This window comes from Zea mays, chromosome 2 (genome assembly GCF_902167145.1).
Source record: "Zea mays cultivar B73 chromosome 2, Zm-B73-REFERENCE-NAM-5.0, whole genome shotgun sequence".
NCBI classification, from domain to species: Eukaryota; Viridiplantae; Streptophyta; class Magnoliopsida; order Poales; family Poaceae; genus Zea; species Zea mays.
This window is the reverse complement of record NC_050097.1, coordinates 210,743,612-210,770,677: the sequence shown is the minus strand read 5'-3', so window position 1 is coordinate 210,770,677 and position 27,066 is coordinate 210,743,612. Positions and strand designations below refer to the sequence as shown.

At 48.5% G+C, this 27,066-nt stretch overlaps 4 protein-coding genes across 4 annotated transcripts; 1 reads left to right on the top strand and 3 right to left on the bottom strand.

Annotated features, from left to right (window-relative positions):
* The first annotated feature begins 12,264 nt into the window (after positions 1-12,264).
* On the top strand, positions 12,265-15,454 carry LOC100382712 (50S ribosomal protein L28, chloroplastic). Its single transcript, NM_001175435.1, has 3 exons — positions 12,265-12,564; positions 14,559-15,010; positions 15,144-15,454. Exons 1-2 carry the CDS (start codon positions 12,365-12,367, stop codon positions 14,980-14,982), a joined length of 624 nt encoding a protein of 207 aa, NP_001168906.1. The 5' UTR covers positions 12,265-12,364; the 3' UTR covers positions 14,983-15,010; positions 15,144-15,454.
* Positions 15,455-15,685: 231 nt separating this feature from the next.
* On the bottom strand, positions 15,686-16,692 carry LOC103647735 (oxygen-evolving enhancer protein 3-1, chloroplastic-like). The gene is made up of 3 exons (NM_001397552.1): positions 16,373-16,692; positions 15,979-16,274; positions 15,686-15,899 (listed from the first exon to the last, which is right to left on the bottom strand). Exons 1-3 carry the CDS (start codon positions 16,626-16,628, stop codon positions 15,801-15,803), a joined length of 651 nt encoding a protein of 216 aa, NP_001384481.1. The 5' UTR covers positions 16,629-16,692; the 3' UTR covers positions 15,686-15,800.
* Positions 16,693-17,695: 1,003 nt separating this feature from the next.
* On the bottom strand, positions 17,696-20,582 carry LOC100382206 (beta-amylase). The gene is made up of 7 exons (NM_001174965.1): positions 20,331-20,582; positions 20,174-20,248; positions 19,676-20,077; positions 19,413-19,577; positions 19,041-19,307; positions 18,487-18,951; positions 17,696-18,352 (listed from the first exon to the last, which is right to left on the bottom strand). The coding sequence occupies exons 1-7, from the start codon at positions 20,535-20,537 to the stop codon at positions 18,146-18,148; spliced, it is 1,788 nt and encodes a 595-aa protein (NP_001168436.1). The 5' UTR covers positions 20,538-20,582; the 3' UTR covers positions 17,696-18,145.
* A 1,499-nt stretch (positions 20,583-22,081) lies between these two features.
* LOC103647733 (glucan endo-1,3-beta-glucosidase 7) lies at positions 22,082-24,835 on the bottom strand. The gene is made up of 5 exons (XM_008672248.3): positions 24,713-24,835; positions 23,195-24,538; positions 22,842-23,099; positions 22,404-22,658; positions 22,082-22,314 (listed from the first exon to the last, which is right to left on the bottom strand). The coding sequence occupies exons 1-5, from the start codon at positions 24,768-24,770 to the stop codon at positions 22,280-22,282; spliced, it is 1,950 nt and encodes a 649-aa protein (XP_008670470.1). The 5' UTR covers positions 24,771-24,835; the 3' UTR covers positions 22,082-22,279.
* Between the last annotated feature and the right edge of the window lie 2,231 nt (positions 24,836-27,066).

Below are 27,066 nucleotides of genomic sequence, written 5' to 3'. Positions count from 1 at the left end.
GCGCAAAATTTGGAGACAACACATGAGGAGGTGCGGTGCATGACCAGGGACATGGAGATGGAACCTGAGGAACTGAGTTGGGTGGATCCTCGATCTGGAGAACAGAAATTGGAGACAAAGCTTACCTCTCGCGTGCGTGCAGGAGGCGGCGTCCATCACAGCGTCTGACGAGCTCATGTCCCGACGATCACGCCGGTGGCTAGGAGACAACCCTACTCCAGTTGAGATTAGATATGGAGAACAAGGGCGTCGGTGTGGTCTTAATGCTCAAGGTGATGGAGGTATGACCCTTCCGGTGTTCGATGAAAGGCCACTTGAGAATGTGATTTGGGATGATGAACAACAACATTTAGATAGAGAGATGAATGATCTGTTGGAGTATAATCAGGTGGCGTGGGATGAGGAGTTGGTACATGGGGTTGAGTCACATGGTAGTAGATGACAGTTAGTAGATCATGCGGAATGTCAGATTGCCATGGATGAGCATTTGCTTCCTATGTTGGGCTCTTATAAGGCCGCAATAGTGACAAAGGATGATGAAGAGAAGTACAAGCAAGTAGCTGAGTTAGCTTCCAAACTAGTAGTTGAAGAAGCTGCATATCGTGATGTCCAGGAGAGAAAAGTTGAGCTGCATGATGCGCTGATTAAAATGGTACAAGGTGGAAGTGTTGATGGTCTGCTTCAGGTTCGAGCTGATCGAATCCAATATCACTTAGAAGAGATGGAGAAAGCTATTGGTGAACGGTGCAAACACTTTGGATTTAAATTCAAATCATCTGCATCAGTTGAGCTTCCTTCTGGTTGGGAACCTGGGCCACAAGAGGGAATCATTGAGTGGGATGAAGACTGGGATAAATTTGGAAATGAAGGGTTTAGTATTGTTAAAGATAATGGTACGATACATGAAAACCCAGTTTCTGCTGAAAATGGAAAAGTGCCTTCTCTTTGGGATGATTGCAATGATATGTCTCCTGTTGCATCCTCTAATGGTCATATCAAGGAAGAAGGGTGTTATCGTGGAGGTGATCAAGTGACTGAGAGTGAAATAGCATATGGTTTTGGTGATGAATCTGTAAGGAATCCTGGCAGTGCTGGAAGAAGTGCCTCAGGGAGTCCATTTAAATCTTCCCGCTTTGGGGTGCATGATTCATCTCTCAGCAAAAGCGAAAGCTACAATGACTATGGTGGTCCTGAATTTGTTTTTGGTGACAAGTTTGTTGATGAAACTTCCTGGAACTTTGATGACCACGATATTGACTATGTTTGGGGTTCTACTGCATGGAACACTAAGGTTAATGATCAGGCAGAGGAGGCTACTGATAGTGACACTATGCCCACGGATTGCACCACTGAGAAGCATTATTATTCTAAGAAGGGTCTGGCGAGGTCAAATGACAGTGGTGACTCTGAGACCTGCGCAGTTGGCGAGAATACAGAGCCGCTTGCCGTTGCATCTCAGCCAGTAAACAAGGTGAATACCATACAAGTTAATATATGTGAGCAAACTGGTGCTTCTGCCATTTGTCATGAGAAAATGTTATCTAGAGCTTCTGTCATTTGTCGTGAGAAAATGTTCTCTAGATCAACAAGGCAACTGGAAGGGAATTATGAGCATGGTGTAAAGGGAGGGAGGCTGATGGAGTGCGACGGGCACATTGAAAACAATTTTCGGATGACATCATTAGCCGGGCATAGTCTAAGATCGATAGAACAGGAGTGCAAGGCTATGACAATATTTGTCAAAACAATGAGTGACAAACCAAGCAGCCTGCAGCTCGTTGATTCCTTTGGCGAAATCTTAAAAAGCAAGCGTAACAGTTCATTCCACCTCCTCCAGGTGGCAACAGACAAGGGGTACCATGTGAAAGAGACGAACGGGCACGGCTATGATGGGTGGTGCTGGACTGAATCATCATCCTATCCTGCCACGTTGAATCCTGAGATATGTGATAGGTACTCGCCCCCCTACAAGGATGTTAATGGGGAGGAGCTTCTCAGGATGTTGAGTGCCAAGGAAGAGCACACGACTATCCTTTTCCATGCATTATGGTGCCCTTTCTCGCAAAGAATTAAATTAGTCTTTGATGATCTGAGCTCAATGTTTCCACGGGTTAAGCACTTGGCCGTCGAAGAGTCCAACATCATGAAAGCCATTTTGTCACGATATCATGTCTGTGCACTACCTTCCGAAATAATAGCTGGCAACTCACACGTATTCTGGCCTCTTGGTTCGATAGATCATCGCCTCCCTGGTCACTTCTCTCCGCAAAATTTTGTTCAACAAGGATTTGATCTAAACCTTGCTGTCTGCAATCAAGAGAAGCAGCGACATGACGAAGAGTTTGGTGGAGTCATCACAATGGAGAAGCTGAGGTTAACCTTCCCATGGGACCCAGGCGGTCACAGTTCAAGGTATCTAAATATCCAACGCTACAACAACGCCAGCTTGAGGACAAGCTGAATCTTCAGGGGGCGGTAATGTCATATACGTATGATGCAGGGAAGTGTTGGCAGGAGCTGTGATAGTAACAGAGAAGGAGGACATCGTTGTGTGGGTGTTGAGTTGTATTTCGAATGGGCCATGGGCCGTATTTTTGTGTGGAACTATAGATGGGCTAGCCCAGGGAGGGTGAAGATATAAGCGGTAATCAAACAGAGACGAGGCAGGAAAAAATAGAATACAAATTCCATCTCAAACTCGGTGTTGTCGTTCCCTTGGCGGCGATTCCTGGTGCTCACGTCGCGGCGATCTTCGTTGACGGCCACGGGCTGTGACAACCCCCTCGCTCTCCAGCCCCAGCCCCCGCGCGCCCACCATGGCACGCACGGCGAGTGAGCCGCAACAGCCCATGCTACCTCTCTTGCCCCCGCCACCGCCCCTCGCTCTCCAGCCCCTACCCCCTGCCCACACGACGGAAGGAGGCCTTCCATGGTAGGCGGGATCTCGTGGCCATGGTCGTAGTGTTGTTTGTGCGAGATCTGTGGCAGCCATGGCCCTATTCCTTACCTCGTGATCCCTCTCATCCTGACTCTGCCCCCACCGCCGCGAGCGCCCGGTTCGGATCCAGCACCCCCTACACCCTGCACCGGTCCTCGGGTACCCCCGCCTCACCGCCGTTCCTCGTCACCCGTCGGCGCGACGTCGGTCCGCTATGTTGCGCCCTGCAGGGAGGTCGGAGAGGATCGCTTCGGCCGCCCTTCGCCGGGAGAGCATCGACCTCGTCACCCTCGGCGACTTTCACTCGCAGCTCCTCCGGCTCGCCTCCTTCGTTCACGGGTCCCACCGTTCCTGCAGCAGCAGCAGGTGATGCTGCTCCCCGAGAATCCGAGATAGTCAGCTTGGACTTCAGGACGAGTCTGCCGCCTTGCACTTTGGGATTGAGGTGATAGGAATCAAGGACTGAGGTGAATAGCAGCTGCCACAGATCTGAGGTGAATACTTTATAATTTCAGCATTTGTTGCGTTATATCTGAAAGTTGAAATTTGAAGATAGAAAGATTATTATCTTGTGCTAAATCATTGATGAGTGCTCGCACACTGCAGTTTCACGGAGGGAGACAACCCCTTCGCCGCATGGAGAAGCTTACAAAGTCAAGGCAACAACTCAGCGGATGTCGCTGCACAGCAAGCGGATGCCTGTGATGGAGCAGTATATAGCGTTAGTTCTATACATGTATTTTAATCTCTATACAGAGTAATCTCAGTAATAAAACTGAGTGCTTGACAGAGAGGCCGGAGCAGGCGTCCCCAGCGTCCCCATGCGCGTTTCTCGCCCCCACCCCGACAGAGATTAAAGGTACAAAAGTATGCATATGCTGTCGCACGCAAGCTCCGATTCGTTGATCCTGATGGTCGTGCTATCGCTTTTGTTTGTCTCCATGCATTTCAATTAATGGGGAACTCCTTGAAGAATTTCGTTCTTTATTTGTTTTCATTATGCGCTGATGATATATGGATTATTGGATTTATGTACAATTTTAGGTTGGGAGTTTCAGGATGGAGATCTCTCAAGTGCTTGGTGGCGGTATTCATACACTGGTTGAACACAATCTTTACCTTTCAGCCACTAAGGCGGCAGGATCAGGGATCATACTTGCAATAAACTTTTGGTCGCACTAAAGATTTTATACTGTTGAGATAAATAATGTTCCATTAAATATGCTGATACTTAGGCGCCAATCCTTTTGGAATTTTATGCTTCTCCTATCTGAAATGTCGCCAAGTCAGGCTTACAATACTACATACTGTGAATCTGTAGCAAACTATGTGCTGGTAGGTAGCATATAAGTTATAATTGCATTGTGATTCTAGACTATTTAAAATTATTCTGAGTTAATTCATGACTTTGCTGCACCTTATTAGTGTTGCAACTATTGTCGTTGTAGGCAATGCCACTGAAGTTCAAGCAACAAAAGATGAAGACATTAGCGTAGCTCTTTGAGCCTTTGATCGATGGTGCACGCCTCTTCCACCCCTTCTCTTTTTTCCTTGAGCTATCGTTTCTTGAGCATGAACCCTATATATTTGTATAATGTTGTTTCATGATCAGTCAGGAGTCAGTACCATTTAACATCTGGTAGAAATATGAGCTATCGTTTCTTGAGTATGAACCCTATTTTTTATAGTGTTTTTTTGTGATCAACCAGTTCCATTTAACATATGGTAGAAATCTGTATCCGGGTGACATTTCCATGCCATTTTTTCTAAAATTGGATCTTCGATGCTATTTTTCTAATGGTATAGATCTAATTTTTCCCAACTCAGAACTGAAGCACGCTTCTTCTACTTCCTTTCTCGGCTCTCACAACCATTTCCCCTCCCCTCGCTTCCAACTATTGGAACTAAAGCATATAGGCTCTGAGGAGAAGCAAGAATGAATAAGGTCAAGATCTTGGGCTAACAAGGCTGCTATTGTGGGCTCTGAGGAGAAGCATCATATTCTTCCATGATTACTCTTGGTGGTATTATAAGAGGTTTTTAAATTGCATTTGTTTTGAGGATACATATGCAAAATACTTGTATATATGCTCTCACCTTGCACATATGTGTTTTGTCCAGGGTTGTCTGCATCTCATTTTGCTCCGAGAAAGAAAATTCTCTTTGGTTCACTTGACCGTACTGTTCTCTTATGGGATCAATGGGCTGAAAAATCATAGGTAAAACTAATGATGCTGTGCACAATTGTTTGACACAAGCTAAACTTCAGATTCTGCTTCACAACCTGTTTATGTCAGCTAAACGAACTGCAGTTTTAGCTGAGGAACCAAACATGTAACATTGTTGCAACTGAATCATTAAAACCCTTGTTATTACCTACTTTAGTATTTATGTTACTTATGGGATGGTGAATGTTGGATTTCAGACATTCTTGTAAATTTAGAAAACACATATCTCGCACCTTAATTTTGGATGAGCTCCCACTCCTCTGAACGAGTGAAGCAAGCGTAACATCATCATCAGGTTCCTCGTAGTTATTTGTAGCCTCTCCATGGTCATTCTCAGCATCAAGCGTGTTATCAGATGTGCAACCACCTTCAGTGTCAGTTTCTGAGCAGTAGTCACTAACAGTATCCCTTGCTTCACATCGATTCAGTGTTTGTTTCATATTGTCTATTTTTCCTGCATTTTCCTAAAAAGAAAATCCTTTTAGTTTGCATACAATAAAATTCTTTTGTGCAAAATCTGTCTTAGTAACTTACTTGGGTTCTTCGATATTATCAAATATGGCCATATGAATGTAATGTATGTTCTCCAGGGCAGAAAGTTGCACATTAGGTAGGTTGTCAGTTCTTGCTTCAGAAACTATTCTGTTTTTATTTTTCTTACCATAACATGCTTTAGGATTTTTGCTGCTGAAACCATTTCAGGTTTGACCATATAATATATATCCCTACTACTATATAAGCACGGTGTGTAACGGTAAGTAATCGGATCAGAAAAATTCTGTACTGAAAATATTTTTGGAGCAACATTATCATCAGATGAGAACCTTTCTGTTGCTTTTGTATTGTTCTTATGTCATTCCAATGCTTTTGTGACAATACTTTTATATCAATGGGATGCCCGTGATTGCTAAATTGGGTTATTTTTGTGCTTCCAGGGTTTGGAAAAGGTTCTGGACGGACACATGGTCAAAGTATGCGATGATCAGTACAGTTTGACTGACAAATATACTGATGGCTGGCTGTCTTCATGTATTCTCGTTTGAACATTATAGCACTATATGCTGCCCCTGATAATGTGACAGGAGAATTGACTCGTAGTTTCTGAAAATTCTACAACCCTTCTGTAACTGTATACCTCTCAGCCAACCGGATTGTGCCACCTCATGAGGGGATTGAGCTTGGGATTGGGGATGCATCAGTCATCCGTGCACTTGCAGAGGTATATGGACGCAAAGAGGAGCATGTTAAGAAGGACCTTAGGGTTGTTAAGTTATTAACATGTTTGTTCTCAGTTCAACTGCTATGGAATTGGAGGCATAAGTTGTCTTGGTGATTGTAGGAATTGGGTGATTTGGGGCTTGTGGCAAAAGCAAGCAGGTCATCATCTATACTACTTCTTAAGACACTACCGTAGGCGTTCACAGCGTGCACCATGTTCTGCCTCCTCCCGCGTCCGCGTCCGTAGCTCCTGTCGCCGCAATCAGCGCCTCCGCCGCCGCAATCCGCCCCCGCAATCCTCTTCCTCTGCGCGCTGCGCGAGCCCTCGCCTCCTTTCTACGCACGCATGCTGAGCGGGCCGCTAGCCGCAGCAACGCTCTCCTGCCCCCGCCCCCTCGCTCTCCAGCCCCCGCGCGCCCACCATGGCACGCACGGCGAGCGAGCCGCAACAGCCCATGCTACCTCTCTTGCCCCCGCCACTGCCCCTCGCTCTCCAGCCCCTGCCCCCTGCCCGCACGACGGAAGGAGGCCTTCCATGGTAGGCGGGATCTCGTGGCCATGGCCGTAGTGTTGTTTGTGCGAGATCTGTGGCAGCCATGGCCCTATTCCTTACCTCGTGATCCCTCTCATCCTGACTGCGCCCCCACCGCCGCGAGCGCCCGGTTCGGATCCAGCACCCCCTACACCCTGCACCGGTCCTCGGGTACCCCCGCCTCACCGCTAGGGGTGGGCGTTCGGGTTACCCGAAAATTTCAGGTCGGGTAATTCGGGTTTTTAAAATTTCGTGTTTTGAGAATCGATACCCGAAATTACAACGGGTTTTGCAATACCCGAAATTTCGGGTACCCAAAATTTCGGGTTCGGGTTCGGGTATTCCCGAACTATTGTGTTAGATTCATAAAAACACATACACCCTATTAAATTAGTATAAAAATATAGTTTGAATAATGATACACATGGACATATAAAACATAAGCAATCTACAATCACAAGTTATACACACATATACATAATTATAAATGTACAAATTAATAATTAAGCATGACATGAGTACATGACACATTAAAGTTCAGGTAATTCGGGTATTTCGGGTACCCGATTGTGATACCCGAATTACCCGAACTAAATTCGGGTTTTGCAAGTTGATACCCGAACTTCCCGAACAAAATTTGGGTTTCAAGTATTTCGGGTTCGGGTTCGGGTATTCCGGGTTCGGGTTTCGGGTTACGGGTTTTTTGCCCAGCCCTACTCACCGCCGTTCCTCATCACCCGTCGGCGCGACGGCGGTCCGCTATGCTGCGCCCTGCAGGGAGGTCGGAGAGGATCGCTTCGGCCGCCCTTCGCCGGGAGAGCATCGACCTCGTCACCCTCGGCGACTTTCACTCGCAGCTCCTCCGGCTCGCCTCCTTCGTTCACGGGTCCCACCGTTCCTGCAGCAGCAGCAGGTGATGCCGCTCCCCGAGAATCCGAGATAGTCAGCTTGGACTTCAGGACGAGTCTGCCGCCTTGCACTTTGGGATTGAAGTGAGAGGAATCAAGGACTGAGGTGAATAGCAACTGCCACAGATCTGAGGTGAATACTTTATAATTTTAGCATTTGTTGCGTTATATCTTAAAGTTGAAATTTGAAGATAGAAAGATTATTATCTTGTGCTAAATCATTGATGAGTGCTCTCACACTGCAGTTTCACGGAGGGAGACAACCCCTTCGCCGCATGGAGAAGCTTACGAAGGCAAGGCAACAACTCAACGGATGTCGCTGCACAGCAAGCGGATGCCTGTGATGGAGCAGTATATAGCGTTAGTTCTATACATGTATTTTAATCTCTATACAGAGTAATCTCAGTAATAAAACTGAGTGCTTGACAGAGAGGCCGGAGCAGGCGTCCCTAGCGTCCCCATGCGCGTTTCTCGCCCCCACCCCGACAGAGATTAAAGGTACAAAAGTATGCATATGCTGTCGCACGCAAGCTCCGATTCGTTGATCCTGATGGTCGTGCTATCGCTTTTGTTTGTCTCCATGCATTTCAATTAATGGGGAACTCCTTGAAGAATTTCGTTCTTTATTTGTTTTCATTATGCGCTGATGATATATGGATTATTGGATTTATGTACAATTTTAGGTTGGGAGTTTCGGGATGGAGATCTCTCAAGTGCTTGGTGGCGGTATTCATACACTGGTTGAACACAATCTTTACCTTTCAGCCACTAAGGCGGCAGGATTAGGGATCATACTTGCAATAAACTTTTGGTTGCACTAAAGATTTTATACTGTTGAGATAAATAACGTTCCATTAAATATGTTGATACTTAGGTGCCAATCCTTTTGGAATTTTATGCTTCTCCTATCTGAAATGTCGCCAAGTCAGGCTTACAATACTACATACTGTGAATCTGTAGCAAACTATGTGCTGGTAGGTAGCATATAAGTATTTTATCATAGCGCTTCTATATCTCATTGCATCTTGCCAGTACATGTTGACTCCGTAGCAACGCACGGGCATACACCTAGTATAATATATAAGCATCTAATGAGCTACTTATAGATTATCATAATCTAGACTAGGTAGGTGCCCGTGCGATGCCATGGAACACAAATTGCGAGCCTTCAATGGACTTAGAGCCCTGGCGACGGGCGGTGTGAATACAATGGTGAGTGCCCGTGCGCTGCGACGGAAGTAAAAAAATTTGTATGAAATATATAAACGGAACGACAAATATCACTATGATATGTAAAATCCATGTGGTGATTTATCTCACTGACTGTAAGATTATTGTATACATGACTGAAGATATTTAGTCTTCAAACTGTCCAGAACAACCGCCTGGTGGTTCTATGTCTCTGAACCAGCACACTGCACAGACTGTGGAATCATGACCCCCTCTTTTTCTGGTGCTTGAAAGGGAAATGTGCCCTTGGAACATTTCTATAATGTTTTGGTGATTAAGTGTCAAACACATAGTAAGTGAGTTGATTATGTGCCAAACAAGCAAAAAGTGCAAATCATATAACAAGGTATGTTTCTAGACTTAGTAAATTTGTTTTGTATACTAATATATTTGTCTAAGTGTTAGAAACAGAAAAAAGAAGAAAAGAAAAGAATCGCAAGTGACTTGGCTGTGTGCAGCCGAAGTCCAGCTCAGTCTGGCACACCGAACAGTGTCCGGTGCGCCAGGCTGAACTCCGGTGATAAGGCCGCTCTCGGGAAAAATCGACGGCGTACGACTATAATTCACCGGACTGTCCGGTGGTGCACTGGACTGTCCGGTGGTGCACTGGACTGTCTGGTGAGCCAACGGTCGCCAGCGCAATGGTCGACCGCGCAACGGTCGGCCGCGCAATCCGCGGGCGACGGGTGGCCCGTGCCAACGGTCGACAGGGGGCACCGGACTGTCCGGTGTGCACCGGACAGTGTTCGGTGCGCCAACTGGCCCGGAGGTGCAACAATCATCTGCGCCAGAATAGAAAGGAGATCGGCACCAGACCGTCTACAGTGACTGTCCGGTACCCGACATATATTAGCAAAAAGAGGCGTTATCGTTACATACATATCTGACCTATTCACCGGCACTGTACTCCGGGCAGATTAACTCCGTCTCAGGCTCTCAGCTCACTCACTGACTACTTATAATTATTACTACCGATCTGACGAGAAGTCAGGCCTCGTTGCTCATTAGTGGGTCATACATAAATTATTTATTGCGTAGATGCTGATCGATCACGTTACTCATCAGTGGATTAATCACAGCAGCTTCTGTGTGCTTCATAGGAGTAGTAGAGATATGTGCCTTTTTTAATATTAAACTCATATTATCAAGAACAACCAATGAGAAACTTTTGCTAAGAATAACCAAAGACACTGGTGAATAAGAACATGTTTGAATAGTAGGTCAATACAAACATGATTATAAGGGGTTTACTATGCCCGTGCACGTGCGATGCCACGGAACACAGATTGCGACCCTCCAATGGACTTAGGGCCCTGGCGACGGGTGGCGTGAGTACAATAGTGACGGCAAAATATGTGATTAAACATAGATACAGAACGATATAAATATGTCTACTCAAATAGATTGAAATGGAATTGCACAAATAATTTCTAAAGAGTAAATATATAATGCTTAATCATAAGTAAATATGTTGACACCTTGTACACTAATCTAATCTTTTTTAACAATATTGTTAACTATCTGTTGTATATTTGCCGGGATGGCATATCTGCATGAATTGTCCTCGTAACTTAACAGTTCAATAATAAAGTTCCTCCGAAGAATCTTTGCATCCTACACATAAGACATATAAGAGAACTAAACATCAAATTTTTATTATATAACTGGAATGTATGTTTGAATATGAAAGTAACGTACTCCACTCACCCTAACGAATTACATTGGACTATGTTTTATAGAATCTACTGGAGATAGTATAAGAGCAAGTATAATAAGATGATGTAGGTGGACTACACGATATGCCGCATCAGATTTGTGGTGATGTGAAAAAAATAGAGAGAATAGAAGTGGGCTGCTCAAGGACTCTAAGACAGATTATAAAAGAAAAAGATGAGTCAAATATTAAATATACATGTTATGTTATTGTATGATTATACTTTTAATTAGCTATATGTGACATGACAATATCATAAAACCCGTTGTGAGCGCAATATTATTGAATTTGCTAGAAACAAAAAAAAGACATTGTCCGTCTGTCTTAACAAACCACCATAAGCATCACTCAAATAAATCTTTAACTTGCGATTTAAATATTCAACCAAAAACTATTTTAACAGGTAAGTTCATCAATGAGTTCGGAGTGCAGAAACTTCTTAGAAATATGATACGATATGGTGCGATTTGGTAGTGGTATATCGCAAAATTCTACTTGTTGCCTTGTTAGGCATGCCATAAACCTTTCTTCTTATCGGTAATTCTAGCAATTACGAACATAATACTACTCCTATGTACACCCGTCTCTACGTCAGTCAAAAACGAGCGCACGCTCTCCGGGCCCACCGCTCCGCCCCACCATTTGACCCCACCCCGTCATTCCAGAATCTATTTCAGCCAATGATGGCCTCGGACCGAGCAGAGAGCACTGCACGACCTCTCCGTCTGTCCCATTCGCCCGTGCGCGCCATCACCGTCGTCGCCATGGCGTCGCCCAAGACTGCCAAGAAGCATCACGCGCGCCTCAACAACCCCTTCCCGCGCGCCGTACCGACGGCCGCCATCCGCGATGACGACGATGCGGCCCTGCGCCTATCGTTCGTGTCGACCTCCAAGCTCGCCCACGCGCACGACTTCCCCGTGGGGACCCATTTCCGCCTCCGCTGGGACCCGTCCCGCGGCGGTGAGGATCCCGCATGGTCGGGGGCGGCTGCGCGCATGGCAGCGGGAGCGGGAGCGCATGGCTGTTGGGCGAGGGCGGCTGCGGATGCGGGAGCGGGAGCGAGAGCGAGGCAATCGGACGGTTGGGATGGAGGCGGGGTTGATCCGGCAATCGGATGGTTAGGATGGAGGCGGGGGCATGGTTGTGCCTAGTCTACACTATTGTCTTAAGTATTAGTAGAGATAGAGATAGAGATATCTAGATTATATAGTCCATCTAATAATTTATATTGTTTGTTTGTCTTTAACTTATCTAACCTAGATTATATAACAGGATCTAAGTATGACCGGATTAAAATTTAGACAGCTGGGAACCTATCACCAATTTTCCTTTACGACGTCCAGTATCCGGGAACCTATCAGGCTCATTCACTGATTTTCCTGCACCCGTGGCCCAGCCAGCACTGATACAAACGGCCCAAAGCCCAATACTGCAGCTCTAGCGGTAGCGGCCAGCCGGGTGGAATCTTCTCTCCGTCCCTGGTCTAGCAATCAAGCGCCCTGCCGCTCTAGGCACCAAAACCTCGCGAGGCAACCGCCCGCCGGCGCCGCCGACGTAGCAAGAGGGTGAGCTGAGGACTAGAGGAGAGGGAAGATGTCGTTCCGCGCGCGGGAGATGTACAAGAAGGTGGTGCGGCGCTTGGGTGGCGAGGGGAAGCTGCCGGCTGAGCTGATGAAGTCGGTGAAGGACATACTGCCGGACAGCAACGTCGTCATGGGGCGGGCCAAGCGCGGCATCTTCGCGGGGCGACACATCCGGTTCGGGAACAAGGTCTCCGAGGACGGCGGCAACAAGTGAGCTATCTCTCGTCTTGACCTCCGTAATCCATTCTCCTTGTCCTGATCTATGCGAAGGATTCAGATGTTGTGATTTGTGTTTGGAGTTAGTGGGTTGGATGGTGAAGGCTCCGGCTTCAGCTTGTGAAACTTATGATGCATCGACCTGGAATATCCGAAAGAATTGGTCTCTGAAGTAATATGCACAAATGTCATAGAACTAGAGAGGGAATTGTGCATGATCAAGGGTGACCACTAGAGAAGGATGCATTGTCCAGTTTCCCCCTCCCATCTGACCTACCATTTTTTGGAAGTTTTACTTGTCTGCCCAAACCAATTTCCTTATTACTTCCTGGTGCAATGGAAGATTTGAAAGTGATTCAGGCACTTTTGGGAACACTTGTCATTGATATATATATTCTTGATGATTGTAATGTCCAAACCAACATAATTTCTGGTCTGCCCAATGCATAGCGAGCTACAATTTCCAAGCTTGTCTCACAAGAGAAAATGGGCCTACTTTGTACTCCCTTCTATCAGTGCAAACTATTGGAATGGCGAATGAGGTGCCACCATGCCAGCATGTTTTTCCTGCCATTTAGGGCGTGTTTGGATCTTTTGCTAGTGTAGCTTAGGCAGGTTGTTGGCAAGCTTTTCCCAACCTAGCTGAGCAAGGCATGGCAAGTAACGTTCTCATGTTTGGTTCCTAACCCTTTTCACATCTCTTTCCCTTTGCTTCAACCTCCCACCAAATTAAATCCCAAATTAAATGGAGCACCAAAACGGACCATGGGTATGTGAGCATGGGAATGATGACAAGCATGGCCAGCAGCATGCCTCCACTATCTGCGTGGCCTCAACTTTCCCATGTGCTTCTTCACTGATTCTCATGCATCCCTCCAAAGACTGATTCTGACACACATAATGGTAGCAGGGCAGAGACCTTCTCCAGTCTCTACGATTTGTTTACCTGATCATTGTTTTGCATTTCAATCTGGGCTACATGGCTTCGCTTTTTGCTCCTTTTTGTGTAACAGTTCATTTTTGTGTGTTTCAATCTGGGTTACATGGCTTCACTTTTTTTTTGCTTCTCTTGTGTAACAGTTCAATTTTGTTGCTTCGGTATTTCGAGAGATGGCTGAGCTTCACCGCTGCGAGATCATGCTGGAGCATATGAAGTGTGGCACTCGTGCAGGAGAGCAAATTGGGCTCTTCTGCACTGGCAAGGATTTCCTCACCCATCTGGGTGAGATTGTCAGGCAAAGTGACTCTCGCGCTCGTTACCCTACAGTGATCCTTGCTTAGAGAGGCGTGGCAAGGGGATTGCCCAGGAACAAAACATACCCTTAACGCCACACCCACATAAGTCGATTATTTCATAGATTCCTCCAATTAAGTTAAAGCCATCAGCCATCTCGAGAATAATAACCCCATAGCCTTTGCACTCATTATCTCATGATCTTACCGTCAATCTTAACACATCTGGTGGACTGGTGCAACATTATTGTTCATCTACTTCTCATTACTTATAAATAAATAACATGTCCCGTTTGTATCTGTTGACTTTTTTCTCCAATTACATTTCAATAGTTTTTGGGAGGAATGTATCTCGATAGGATATGTTAAATCAGTATCTGTACTCAGCTGGATGAATATGTCCCATTACTCAGCTGGTTGAATATGTCTCGAAGCACATAGATTTGGGTTTGTGGACCCATTCTACACTAGATATATCTGGGGGTTACTCTGCCTTTACACTACTATTTCTTAATAGAGATAGTGCTAAGACCTGTGGTGTTGCCTTATCTGTTTAAAATGGCAGATTCTTAAATCTTCGGTGTGCTATGAACTTCTGCAGTATGACATTATAATGATTCCCTTTTAGTTAAAATTCCACGACAATAATATTCGCTAAGAATTTCTTGGCAGCGATGGAAATATTTATTTGTAACATGCCAATCAAAAGCTATGGTATTGTTTTCATTTTATTGGGTTATCTTTTGCTTATTTAGATCAAGGCGATCATGGAAACCAAATGTTCAGGAGAAGCGTCTTTTCAGCTATGTTCATGATCAGCACATTAGAGTCAAGGTTACCACACACGCACTTCGATGTATTGACAAAGCTGGTGGGATAGATGAATACCTCCTGAAGACACCTTACAATAAAATGGATACCGAGATGGGGATAGTGTGGAAAGCAAATATCGAAAAGATGTATTCAGATTTGGCTGAAATAGAAGTAGGCTTCTTCCCTCCCGAGGTTGAGGCTAAGATTAAAAAGGGCTTAGACGAGGTTCGAGCTGCGAAGAGGGACTTTCGCAGGGAAGGAAGACGAGCTTTGGCAAAGCAAAGCCAGCTAGAAGCAAGTAGTGTTGGTGATGACCAAACGAGTGAAGTCATAGATACAAAGCAAGTATTTGCCGCTAAAGTCTGAGCCTAAACCTATGTGCCTGTATTGAATGGTAAATATGGTTCTGGACTTTTCTCTGAAATTATTATCACTTAGTAGCTCAAACCATTGGATCCCTCCTTTGATCTGCTAAGGCCTGAGCCTAAACCTATGTGACCAAACGACAATGCTTGCTTTTATTGCAGATCAAAGGAGGCGGCAAATCATTGGATGCACCTGGGCAAATAATGGAAGGCTTGCTACTTGCGCACTAACTGTACCCCCTTTTCGGGAGCAGCAGTGTATGTTAAGCCAGCATATCTTGTATATCAATGTCTTGCCGTTGTAAAGCAGCTTTTATGTGTTGGAAACTTCGTACAATTATTGAGATCTCAAAAGCCTGAATTGTGGGGGTAGTTTGTCTTTTAGAATCTATCATTTTCTGCAGCTTAACTGAGTTGTCGAAATAATAATGCTAAATTAGCTAGAGGTCTGACATTCTAGCTCATTTTTGTTCCACTCCTATGTTGCTTAACTGAATTTGTAGGGCCGAGTGATCTGGGTACAGTTGTTATTTTGTTTTTGCGGATAACTGTGACACGATTTCTATTATGCTTCAACTCATCTCATGGCCAATGTTCATCTCAGGCGCGGAACTTCCAATTTGACGCCTTCCGATATATTACGTGGATCACTTGTTAAGGCTGCTGGAAAATGTTTCTGATGTTCCATCCGCCCGCAAAGGTACTTGTCAAGAACTTGGGATATAATATGAACAGGAAACGGTACATTTGCCGGCTCCATATGAACAAACACAAGTCCGAAATTACGTGGCCATCGTTAACCCATCTATTAGCTTCCATCTAGGCTAGCTTGGCGAGGACGTCGCCGAGCGCATCTTTGGTTGCTGCGAAGTATTTCTCGGCCTCCGGGGTGCTCTTGATCTTTGCGGCATGGTCAAGCTGCCAAAAACGAGAAGATAAGCTCACGTGTTATTTCCATGCCGAAAGGAGATTCCGCAGTGAGCTCGGGTCCACTTACATCGTCGATGGTGCTGAAGAGCTTGCCGGTGAGCTCCTTGAGGCTCTGCTTCTCCTCCTTGGGCTTGGAAGCGATGACGGTCTTGAGGTCGTAGCGCAGGTAGGAGGCCCGGAGGCGGAGGTCGTTCTGGACGTACGGCCACGCCTTCTTGTCGATGAGTGGCTTGAGGTTGATGATGTCCTGCGCCGACGTCTTCACCCTCGCCACCGCCTCCGCCGGCGGCAGCGGCTGCAGGTAGAACCGCTCCTTCAAGGGGAGGTCGAAGTCCCTCGCCTGGTCAGAGTTCAGAGTCCCGGCTGTGCCATAGCAAATTAAAAGTAGGCGCATCAGATGAATACTGTAGTTCCAAAGAAAAAAAAAAAGCTATGTGAGGCGCGGGCGGGCAGGCACTCACGGAGTCCACCGGAGGGCGGCGGCGGGGCTCCGATCTTGATGGTCTTGACGGTCTCGGCGTGCACCGCCTGCGACAAGGCGCCGCCGACGATGCCAGTGGCCACCAGCCCGAGCACGGCGCGGCGGCCCGCCTGCGCCTGCGCCTGCGCCTCGGCGGACGCCCTGACGACGGCGGCCGTCCTGGCCCTGTTGGCGGCGCGCCTGCTGGGCAGAACGCCCTGCGAGAGGCCGGTCATGGACGCCATGGCTTGTGCCATCTCACTCAGCTCTCCGAGCCTCTCCGCGTGCGCGCGCGCGCTTTATTATTTCGTCGGCCGAGCAGTCTCGTGCTCGTGCCCGAGTGGCAGCGTGGCAAAAAAATATATGTCGCTCGCATCGCAGTTCCAGGCGCCAGCCCACCTTATCTGACTGGATAAGTTGATGGCCAGTGTGTGAGCGCCATGTGGCCGCGTGAATCGCTCGCGGGCCGCGGCCTCCATTCAGGATTGCGCCACTGCCAATGGGGCGCTGACACGTGCCAGAGAGCGCACTCTCTGCGTGCGTTGGATATGCAAGATGAATATTTTTTTTGAGCTGGAGAAGGAGAGAGTACTCACTTGTTTTTATATACACAAGTACAAAATTTAGGAAAAAAATATATAGTTCAAAATGGAACTAAACGCCATATTTGAGAAAACTAGTGTATATCTCTATATTAAAGCTGAGGATCAAGCAACTGCCAACTGTGGCATATATAACCTTGGTCCCGCCAAAGTCCAAGCATAGGATCCATCACCTTTAAGTCCGTGTCTTCTTTATATGCATTACAGTTATATATGGTCGTTTGAGTGAGAGCTGCTGCAAAAGGTTGTCTGAGCCGGGCAACATCGAGTGTGTTGGATTTTGATGGGGCTCGGGTTGGGGCCTCGAGCTTTTTAAACCAAACAACTCCTCCTATAACCGGCGGCAAACTAATTAGTTATTTTAAACTGTAAGCTTCAGGTAAGAAAGGGGGTGTTTGGATTCTAGTGAGTAATTTTTACCTTTTAGTCCCTAAATTGCTAGTCTCAAATAGAATAAAAATAAAGAGACTACAAATTAGTCCCTAAAAACAAAACACAACTAAAGTTTAAACAACTACTGCATTTTGTAGGCGGGCCTTACATGGTCGATAGTGATTAGTGAGCACCGGAGGTAGGACTTCGTAGGCAACCGGCGGCGACCGCCCACCCGCCCGATTGTGCATGCGAGTGACGGTAGCGAGCCGGCGAAATTTGTGCATGTTGATGCATGTGTGGGTTATGTTAGTGCAAATGGGTGTCGGTAATGCCCGCAACACTAAAATGACGACACAACTCTTAAATATATTTAACTAATTCCTTTTACATAAAGCTTCTGGGAAAAAAATTCGTAGGACAGACCATCGATTTCTTCGGTAAGCCTGGCTCAGGACATGTATCCACCTCAATCTATATGGTAGCCAAATTTACGTGAAATTTAAACTAAACTCTACACGAAACCACCCCTAATACACGTACATTAACATGAATACGTGAAAATTCAAACAACATCTAAAACATCTTACCCAAGATGCTGTAAATTTCATCAGTATATCATAAATAGCCTTCCGCTAAAAGGAGGACGAAGCAGAAGCGTGTACAGGTACAATGTCGGTGTCATGACATGGTGCTGCTAGCGCAACTGCATGTATCACTGGCCATGCCATTCCTGTTGCGGATCAATGGTTCGTGTCCAACGGAAATGCTGATCGCCTGAGTGTGATCTGATTCTGATCCTATCCAAATAGCCACGCGATCTTGTCGAGCACCCAGTCGACAGCCTCTGCGAGCCCGCCGCCGACGCTCATGTCGGTCTCCGGATCAAACGGGAACGCCGGCGCCGGCGCGGTGGCTTCCAGCAGCCGCTCCATGGGCATCTCTGGCGCGGACCGCTCTAGGGGCTTGAGGGGCCGACCGTACCGGTCCGCATCAGGGCAGTAATCCTTCATGAATGAAGCAGGAGAGAGAGAGAAAAAAAAAAGACAGATGGTTATATCCGGTGCAGCCCACATCATAGAAGCCCAGCCTGTGTATTCAAATGGGCCAAAACGAGACACGCCAAGCCCGAGAGGCTTACCAGGTCGGCGTGCATTTTCCGGACGAAGGTCCGGAAGATCCGGAAGTTGTTGCTCGCCAGGAGCTCGTCCGAGAGCCGGAGGAACGTCACCGCCGCGACCCTGCGCCGCGCGGCGCCGGCGCCGGCGCCGGAGAGACCCACGCCGTTGGGCCGCGCGTTGAGCAGCATCTGGTTGTACCCGCGGCGGTCGTACCGGCTCAGCGCGTTCTCGCACGCCACCTCGACCCCCTCCCTCCACCCGGCGCTCAGCACCTGCTGGACGAGCTGCTCCGGGGCGCTCAGGGCCTCCTCGGCCTGCTCCGAGTTCCGCATCTCCGCGCAGGTGAAGTTGAGGACGGCGCCGTCGTGCCGCGCCAGCATGCGCGCGATCGGCGCGTACCCGTCCCGGCCGCCGAGGTTGTAGTACCCCGAGGTCAGCTCCGCGGCGTGGCTCGGGTGCCTGTACCACCAGTGTATCCCGGACACCTGCACCGCCAGAACGAGCCGTTCGCTTTATTAATTCCCCGAGGCAATTCAGCGGACACAAGACAACACTGCGAGCGGCCGGCACGCACTTTTGCGGCGAGCTTGACCTTGCACCCCAGGAAGGCCTTGTTGGCTTCGTCCAAGACCCTGTCTCCGTGCTGGATCAGCTTGCGGGAGTACCATGTCAGGAAGAACCTCCCCTGCTCGGTGAGGTAGGTCCCTCGCTCCGCCGCGAAGAACCCAGTGTCCTCCGGCGTGTCGTTGATCTCCCCGGCGTCGTCTGGTAGCTCCCAGTCTGGGTGCCCGGCCTCCGCCGCCGCCGCCTTGAAATCCGCCTCCAGGTACTTGTCGTAACACTGCGCGCAGGCGCAGTAGTGTATTGCTAGACTGCTAGTACAGTTCTGAGCCACCGGTGCAGCTACGGCAGACGGTCAGAGGGATTGAACGACGAGTAAGTTTACCTGGAACTGTCCGATGCCGGGGAACACCCACCCCTGCGTCTCCGGATACGACGGGTACCTCAGCTCCCCCGCAGGGCCAAGCCCGACTTCGATGTCCACGATCAGGCCGGAGTCCAGGAAGTCCGCCATGTTCTCCCTGAAGCTCTTCATGAAATCGGCATACAACTAGCAGCGCCACGAACAATGCACGATCTGATTGGTTAGCCAGCGTAAGCGTCAGCGACATGAAGCTGCTTCCACAGCTGCACCGTGAGTGGCCCCACCTGGATGGCAGTCCTGCCATGGAACAGCGGCTCGTCGTCGACGCCAATGGAGAGGCACTCCTGGTTCCGCGCCCCGCTGGAGCTCGTGTAGAACACGTCGGGGTCGGCCTCGCCGACCTCCCGCACCCACCGCGGGAGCGGGATGCTGACGGCGTCGTCGCCGACGTTGCCGCCGCACGCGTGGAACGACATGATGGCCTGCAGCTTGAGCCCCTCGCCCTGCACGACCCGGAACAGGTCCCGGTACGCGCGCCACTCGTACAGCGCCGGCCCGGCGCCCTCCACGGCGCCCCACCACACGTCCACCATCACGCCGTCGACGCCGGCCCCCCGCAGCCGCCGCAGCTGCTCCCGCAGCTTCCCCGCGTCCTCCAGGTCGTTCTCGGTGGTCACCACTTCAAGCTGCCACGTCGTGTTCATCATGGACATTGGACAGTGATGCAACTTGATCGATTTTTTGCAGGCGTGTCTCTGGTGGAACGTTTAGCTTTAGCTTACTGGGAGCATGACGAAGACCGGGACGTAGTTGCCGAGCCGGAGCACCGTCTCCTCGTCGCTGGACAGTGGCGGGGGCTGCCGACAAGAATAATGCGATCCGTGAACGTTCGAAGGCATTAAACACTGCGGTATAATTAACGCTCGAACGCACACGTACCTGTGGCACGGGAGACCTTTCTGCGGGCTCGGTGGCCACAGGACCAAGCGCGGCGGAGGCAACCGTCCTCGTCCTCCTCCTGGTATCGACGGCGACAAGCCGTCCGGCGGCCGGTGGCGGAAGAAGCGCCGGCGTCGATGCCACGCTGACCCCGCATGTACCCCATTGTTGCGGCTTCACCTGAGACGACGGCGAGGCCGTTAGCATGGTGTACTGAGAAATTGTGTCTCGTCCTTGAAATGTTCAACTGCCAAATTCAGCGTAGTTCGAAATGGATGCCTTGTGACTTTGGCGAGTTTGGAACTGATACTCTATTACTCTCTCTCTCTCTCTCTCTCTCTCTCTCTCTCTCTCTCTCTCTCTCTCTCTCTCTCTCTCTCTCTCTCTCTCTCTCTCACACACACACACACACACACACACACTTACTCACTCACCCACTCTCTGTCACACAAATTTGTTCCGTTTCGGCGATCGATATGCTATCGGGGAAGAGACGAGAGGCCGGCGATATGTTGGTGACTCCGACCTTCGCATTTCGCAAGGGTGTGGTTCGTGTGAGCCGCATGTGCAGTGTGCGTGTGTGCCTCTGCTTTCTCATGAGAGGTCTTCCCCGCGCTTCCCGTACATTTTTCGCATTTTGTTTTTGTGGTTACAATAACGTTGGGTCCCCCGGCCGGGCATTCTTTTTCTTTTGTGTTGGGTGCGATGGTAGCGCCACCAACGGTGTGGATTGACGCTATACCTTGTAAACTTGTTGCCGTAAGAGGTAAGACCTAGAAGAGTCCCTACAACGAGCGAGGGGCGCAATCAAGGCCGTTTTTTTTTATCCAAAGACTATTTTCAATATAGAATTTTATTATACAGTCTTTAAAAAAATATTATATCAGTCTTGCACTCTTACCTATAAAATCGTGTATCATGAGCTTTATCTCTCTTGCCTATAAAAAAGTCACCGGCCACGACACCATGTGACGGCGACAGAGACTTTGCCGAGTGCCTCCTAAACACCCGGCAAAGGAACTGGTAAAGAGATCCACGAGAGACTTCTTTACCGAATACTGGTACAGAAGACACTCGACAAAGATGGATACTTTGTCGAATGTCACGGCGGCACTCAACAAAGTCTCCGCCGTGACGGTGATTTTTTTTACCGATTGACCGACAAAAAAATTTGACAAAAAAACCGTTATCGATGTACATTTCACCGAGACTTTTTTGTCAAGTGTCACACTCAGCAAAGACTTCGTCAAGTGCTTTATAGACGTTACCGAGTGCTTCATACACTCGGCAAAATAGTTGTGATCAGTAGCGGTTTAGTCCGTAGGAAATTTTTAACATTACTGCTGTGATTCGTCATGTTCGTTTGGTCTGGTAATTTTACAAGAAGCTGAACATGTGTTGCGAACTAGATCTTTTGACTGCTATTATCCAATGTACTATTCTCTAATAGGCTCAGCACTGACTTCATGATAGGTGCTCAGCTCTAGTAAAACTATCTTTAGCAGCTTATTTATCCCTATATTCATACTCAAACTTTTTTTTACGTCGTTCTAGTGTCTACATGTGTGCTTATTTTTTATCCCTAAATTCATACTCAAACTTTTTTTTACGTCGTTCTAGTGTCTACATGTGTGCGAGAAGAACGAGACAAGGAACTGGAAACATACGAGGCTAGGGCCCATGGGCCTAAATACCAGTCCGATTAATGGAAACATGTCGTATTGTACTATTGGCTATTGCACAGGTTGAGAGGAAGTAAGAAGCACCCGCGGTTTTTTTTCTTTGCAGGTGCCGGATTTTATTAGAGTTTTGCCGTACAGAATGCTGTACATTTTATGCCCACCCCAATAAGATATCCTGTATACTGATCGTGATCGAGATGTTAGCACGTAGCATGCATCATCCATCGCCTCAAGACGTCACTGTTGTAGCTTTGTTTGTCCGGTTGATCAGCCGTTCGATGGCAGCACACAGTTTCCGACCGCTGCAAAACAAACAAACAACAGAACAATAAAATACTTCATCCTTTTCAAACTATAAATATCTAACGCAAATCACCGTCGTCGAACTGACTGGGTTGCTGGTAAACAACGACGCCGGCGCCGGAGAAGTCGCACGCCACGCTAGCCCGGCCGTTGCGCTGGTAGTAGCTGTTGAACGCGTAGGAGGCGTGGGACGGCATGTTGTCCGGCTGGAAGCACGCCCCTCCTTGCTGGATGGCGCTGCAGTCCGCGCCGTGGCCGCAGGCGTAGTCCAGCGCCTGCTTCAGCTGGTCGTCCCCGACCCCTTGTTTCGCCACGCACCAGCTCGCCGTCGCGGCGCAGAGGCCTACGTACGTACACAGCTCGGTGACAGTCAATCAATGGTGCGAACACGTACAGGGATGAGGATGAGAGAATGGGATGGATCGTCGCTCGCGTCTCTGCTGCGTGCGGTGCGTGCTGCTGCCGACCAAAGTAGACCAGAAAGCCCAGAAGAACGAATCGCGAGCGACCTTGCTTGTTGACTTACCGGGATCCTGGTTGACGACGGCGGCGGCGCCGGAGAAGTCGCACGTCCCGTCGGCCCGGCCGTTGCGCTGGTAGTAGTCATTGAACGCGTATGACGCGTGCGCGGCGACGGTGTTCGGCTGGAAGCACCCGCCGCCGGACTGGATGGCGCTGCAGTCCGCGCCGTGGCCGCACGCGTAGTCCAGGGCCGGCTGCAGCTGCGCGTCGCCGACCCCCGGCTTGGCCACGCACCAGGTGGGCTGTGCGCTGCTGCAGGTGTCTGCGACGGCAGCAGGGAATTTTTATCGTGGTTGGGTTGGGGGTCGAGCAGCAGTTTATTGCATGCATGCGCGCGGTGCTAGCAGGAGCACTGACCTGCAGGTGCCTGGTAGACGACGGAGGCGGCGCCGTTGAAGTCGCACGTCCCGGCGGCCCGGTTGTTTTTCTTGTAGTAGCTGTTGAACGCGTAGGAGGCGTGCGCGAGGACGGTGTTGGGTTCGTAGCACGACCCGGTGGGCTGGATGGCGCTGCAGTCGGCGCCGTGGCCGCACGCGTAGTCCAGCGCGTCCTGCAGCGCCTTGCCCCCGGCCGCCGCGTTCCCCACGCACCAGCTGTCACTGGACGGGCCTGGCGGGCCGCCGCCGCCCTGAAAGCTGAACTCGTACACCTTCGTCTCGTTCGGGTAGAAGAGGCCGAAGTTCTGCTCGACGTCGTCCGCACCGTTGCTGCCCTTGTCGTTCTCGTTGAAGAGGGCGAAGATGTACACGTCCATGTTGGCATTAGGGCGGTGCGGGGTGCCCGTCCGGCCGGACAGCATGCGGTTGATGAGGTTGTTGTTGTATGCTCGAGCGTTGGGAATGGAGGCCGGCGAGCCGGCGTCGTCACCCGTGTCCAGAAGCCGCCTCGCCGAGCCTTCGGCGGCGCCCAACAATCGCCTTGCGGCCGGCGGTATCTTCCCTCCAACAACTCCTTTGGTCGGCCACCCGCTCTCCCCAACATACGCGTCCACGGTGCTCACCCCCAGAGCCTCCATCGCGTAGTGCGTGGCGTCGACCTGGGCGTCCAGGAGGTTGTCGTACCTGAGGTTGGCTTTGTCGTCGGAGACGCCAGGGTTGGAGTTCCCCAGGGCGTAGTCAAGGGAGATGCTGCGAGGATCGCTGTAGTAGGAGAAGAACGGGTACGCGTTGATGGTGAGGTAGGAGCCGGTCCTCTGCAGGAGGTCCAGCATGGGCTTCATCACCGGCTGCGCGATGTCGTCGCGGAACCTGCCCGAGGACGGCGGCCACGACACCTGGAGCGCGTCGAACTTGATCGGCGAGGACACCTTGATGTCGCCGGCGACGCCCAGCCCCGCCAGCCCCGCCTGCACGTTGGTCATGGCCGGGACGAGGTCCATCTTGTCGACGCTGGGGTCGTCGAACACCTCGTTCCCCACGGCGACGGCGTTGATCTGCGTGGCCGGGTAGTAGGGCATCACGTTGTCCTGCACCCACTGCGCCGCGTAGGTTGGGTCCGAGGCCGCGCGGGCCAGGTTCGCGTTGGGCATCATCACCATCGCCTTGATGCCCGTGTTCGCCAGCGACGTCAGCGCGTTTGCGTTGGCGTCGTATATCTTCACCATGGTGATGCCGTTCTGCTTCAGCAGCTGCACCACCGACGCCGGGTTCGGCAGGTCGTTCGCCACCGTCCCATAGTTCACGCCTACCTCGCCAGCGGCCTCTGATGAAATTATATATATACACAGCGTACCGTTAAGTGAGTGAGTAGTGGACACAGCATCAGCATATATTTTCGCATGACGTGTGCGTGGGTGAACTGACGAGAAAACAGACGTGTACATGCACAAAAGTGAACTGACGTGTACTTATATAATCCCATCACGTGTCGGATTACCTGCATGAGAAAACAGGAGCAGCAGAAATGCTGTCCCGAGGAGGCGAGCGAGCGCCATGCTCTCCTGCAGCAGCTAAGGGGCGCAGAGGGCAGAGCAAGGTGAGTGCTGCTGGTGCTGTGCTGGACAAGCGAAAGGGTGCCGTGCAGATTTATAGGCGGCACGCCGGCACTGGCAACAAGCCTCAGTGTCGTTCCCTCAAAAGTATAAGTATATACAGCTGAACGCAAGAGGGAGGAAGCCAAGTTTTTTAAATAAAATCGCTGGATATCAAAGGAAAAAAGTTTACAGATCCAGGAGACAAAACCACCCCTTTGCAGCCCATCACATCCATCACCACCAAACTTGGTTTTGTATTCCGGGTGCATGGAATTTTTAACTGGATGTAAATCTATTCCGTTACAGCCTCTCACATCTACCACGTACATGTCTCTAGCTATATGGGCAAAAGTTATATAGAGTTCTAAACGGTTATGACTTCTTGTATTGGTTTGCACCTAGCAAATGCGAGAGGCTATATAGGAATAGATTCACATCCGGTATGATTTGAATTTTTTCTATCGAAAGAAGGGTCTAAATTTAATTTGTGTATTTATGCACGGAGATCTTGTGCATATGATATATGTTTCAAAAATAAAAGGTCTCGTAGCATCTCTAAGAGACTCTTTATTTTTAACTCTCTATTTAACTTTTTATTTATATCTCTATAAATATTAAACTCTATATGTAACATCTTATTTCAACAGACTCTTTAATATGTAGCTCGGGTTGCGAGAGTTGCTAACTAAATTTGGCTAGTGAGAATCAATTTAGAGAGCCGGCTGTTGAAGAGTTATTTGTATTTTGTTATTAAACAGCTAAAATTTAGCTTAACAAGTACTCCCTCCGTTTCGTTTTAGTTGTCGTTAGATAGTGTAAAATTGAACTATCTAGCGACAACTAAAAAAAACGGAGGAGTATTTAACTAGTCTCTGAAAATGCTCCCGTGACAATGGGTGATGGTTGCTATTGAGGACGGCCTAACGAAGACGCTAGCCCCGTAGGCCCGGCCCGGCAAATGAGAACGGCCAACAATTTGCTGCTTGCTGCTTGGGCACGTGCACGTCCGTGTCTACACGGGTATGCTTCTTGGCTGCTTAGTGGAGTGGACGGGATCACGGGAAACCGACCTAGTCAGCGCTGCTTGGGCAACCGATTTTATTTACCCACGGATTATTTACGTTAGATTATAATCTCTAAACAAATTATAATTCGAAATAAACATGAGTGTCTGTTTGTTTCAGCTTATAGATTACGTAATCTAGATTATATATGTTATTAATACGGTTTTTTAGAATTATACAATTCAACTTATTTTATATGAATTATATAATCCGAGTTATATGATACAATTGACTAAAGTGGGTTGGTGGTCCTAAACTTATTCCGATGTGTCGAGCCGGTGCATAAACTTTTAAAATAGCCGATTAGACCTGTAATCTTTGTTTATTTGTCATTTAATTAAAAACTAGTCGGTTGTCCTTATCTGTGCGTTGCGACGACTTACAACAATACCTATGTAAACTATCCACCAAAATTTTTTATTGATTGTCTCCGCTCTTCGTATAATATTTTTTGATTTGGCTAACAGATATTATTATTTATTCCATGCAATATGTCTTGGTACAACACGACCAATGAAGTGAGCGATTAGAAGACAGTTCACAACGACTGACTGAACAAATAGAGATTATAAAATGACATAATTCCACCATACAACGACCAAATAAGAGAAAGTTTGTGAGCTCAAGTTTCTAAAATAAGTCACGTGAACTCAAACTTATAAAAAAGATAGATCAAAATATGGAGTGATTCCTAAAGTCAGACATAAATAAAAATTGAATGTGCTCCATATAAATTATGCTACTTCACAGCAATTACTAACGTTTAAAACCAACAAATAACCTTTCATTTTACTGTTAGTGTGACAAATCATTGTTGCTCCATCCAATTCAGCAACCTCAAATACCATGTAGTCCATTGCGCCAATGTGGTCTCAGAAACGACCTAATTGAAAGAGAATTAGGCTTACACCTAGTTCCTAAATAATTTTGGTGGTTGAATTGCCCAACACAAATAATTGGACTAACTAGTTTGCTCTAGTGTATAAGTTATACAGGTGTCAAAGGTTCACAACAAGCCAATTAAAAAGACCAAAGTTGGGTTCAAAATAGAGAGCTAAAGGCATCCCGCAAGGCTCCCTGGTCTGGCGCACCGGACTGTCCGGTGGTGCACCGGACAGTGTCCGGTGCACCAGGGAACTTCGCGCAGAACTCCTCAGCCTCGGGAATTTTCAGAGCCGGCGCGCTATAATTCA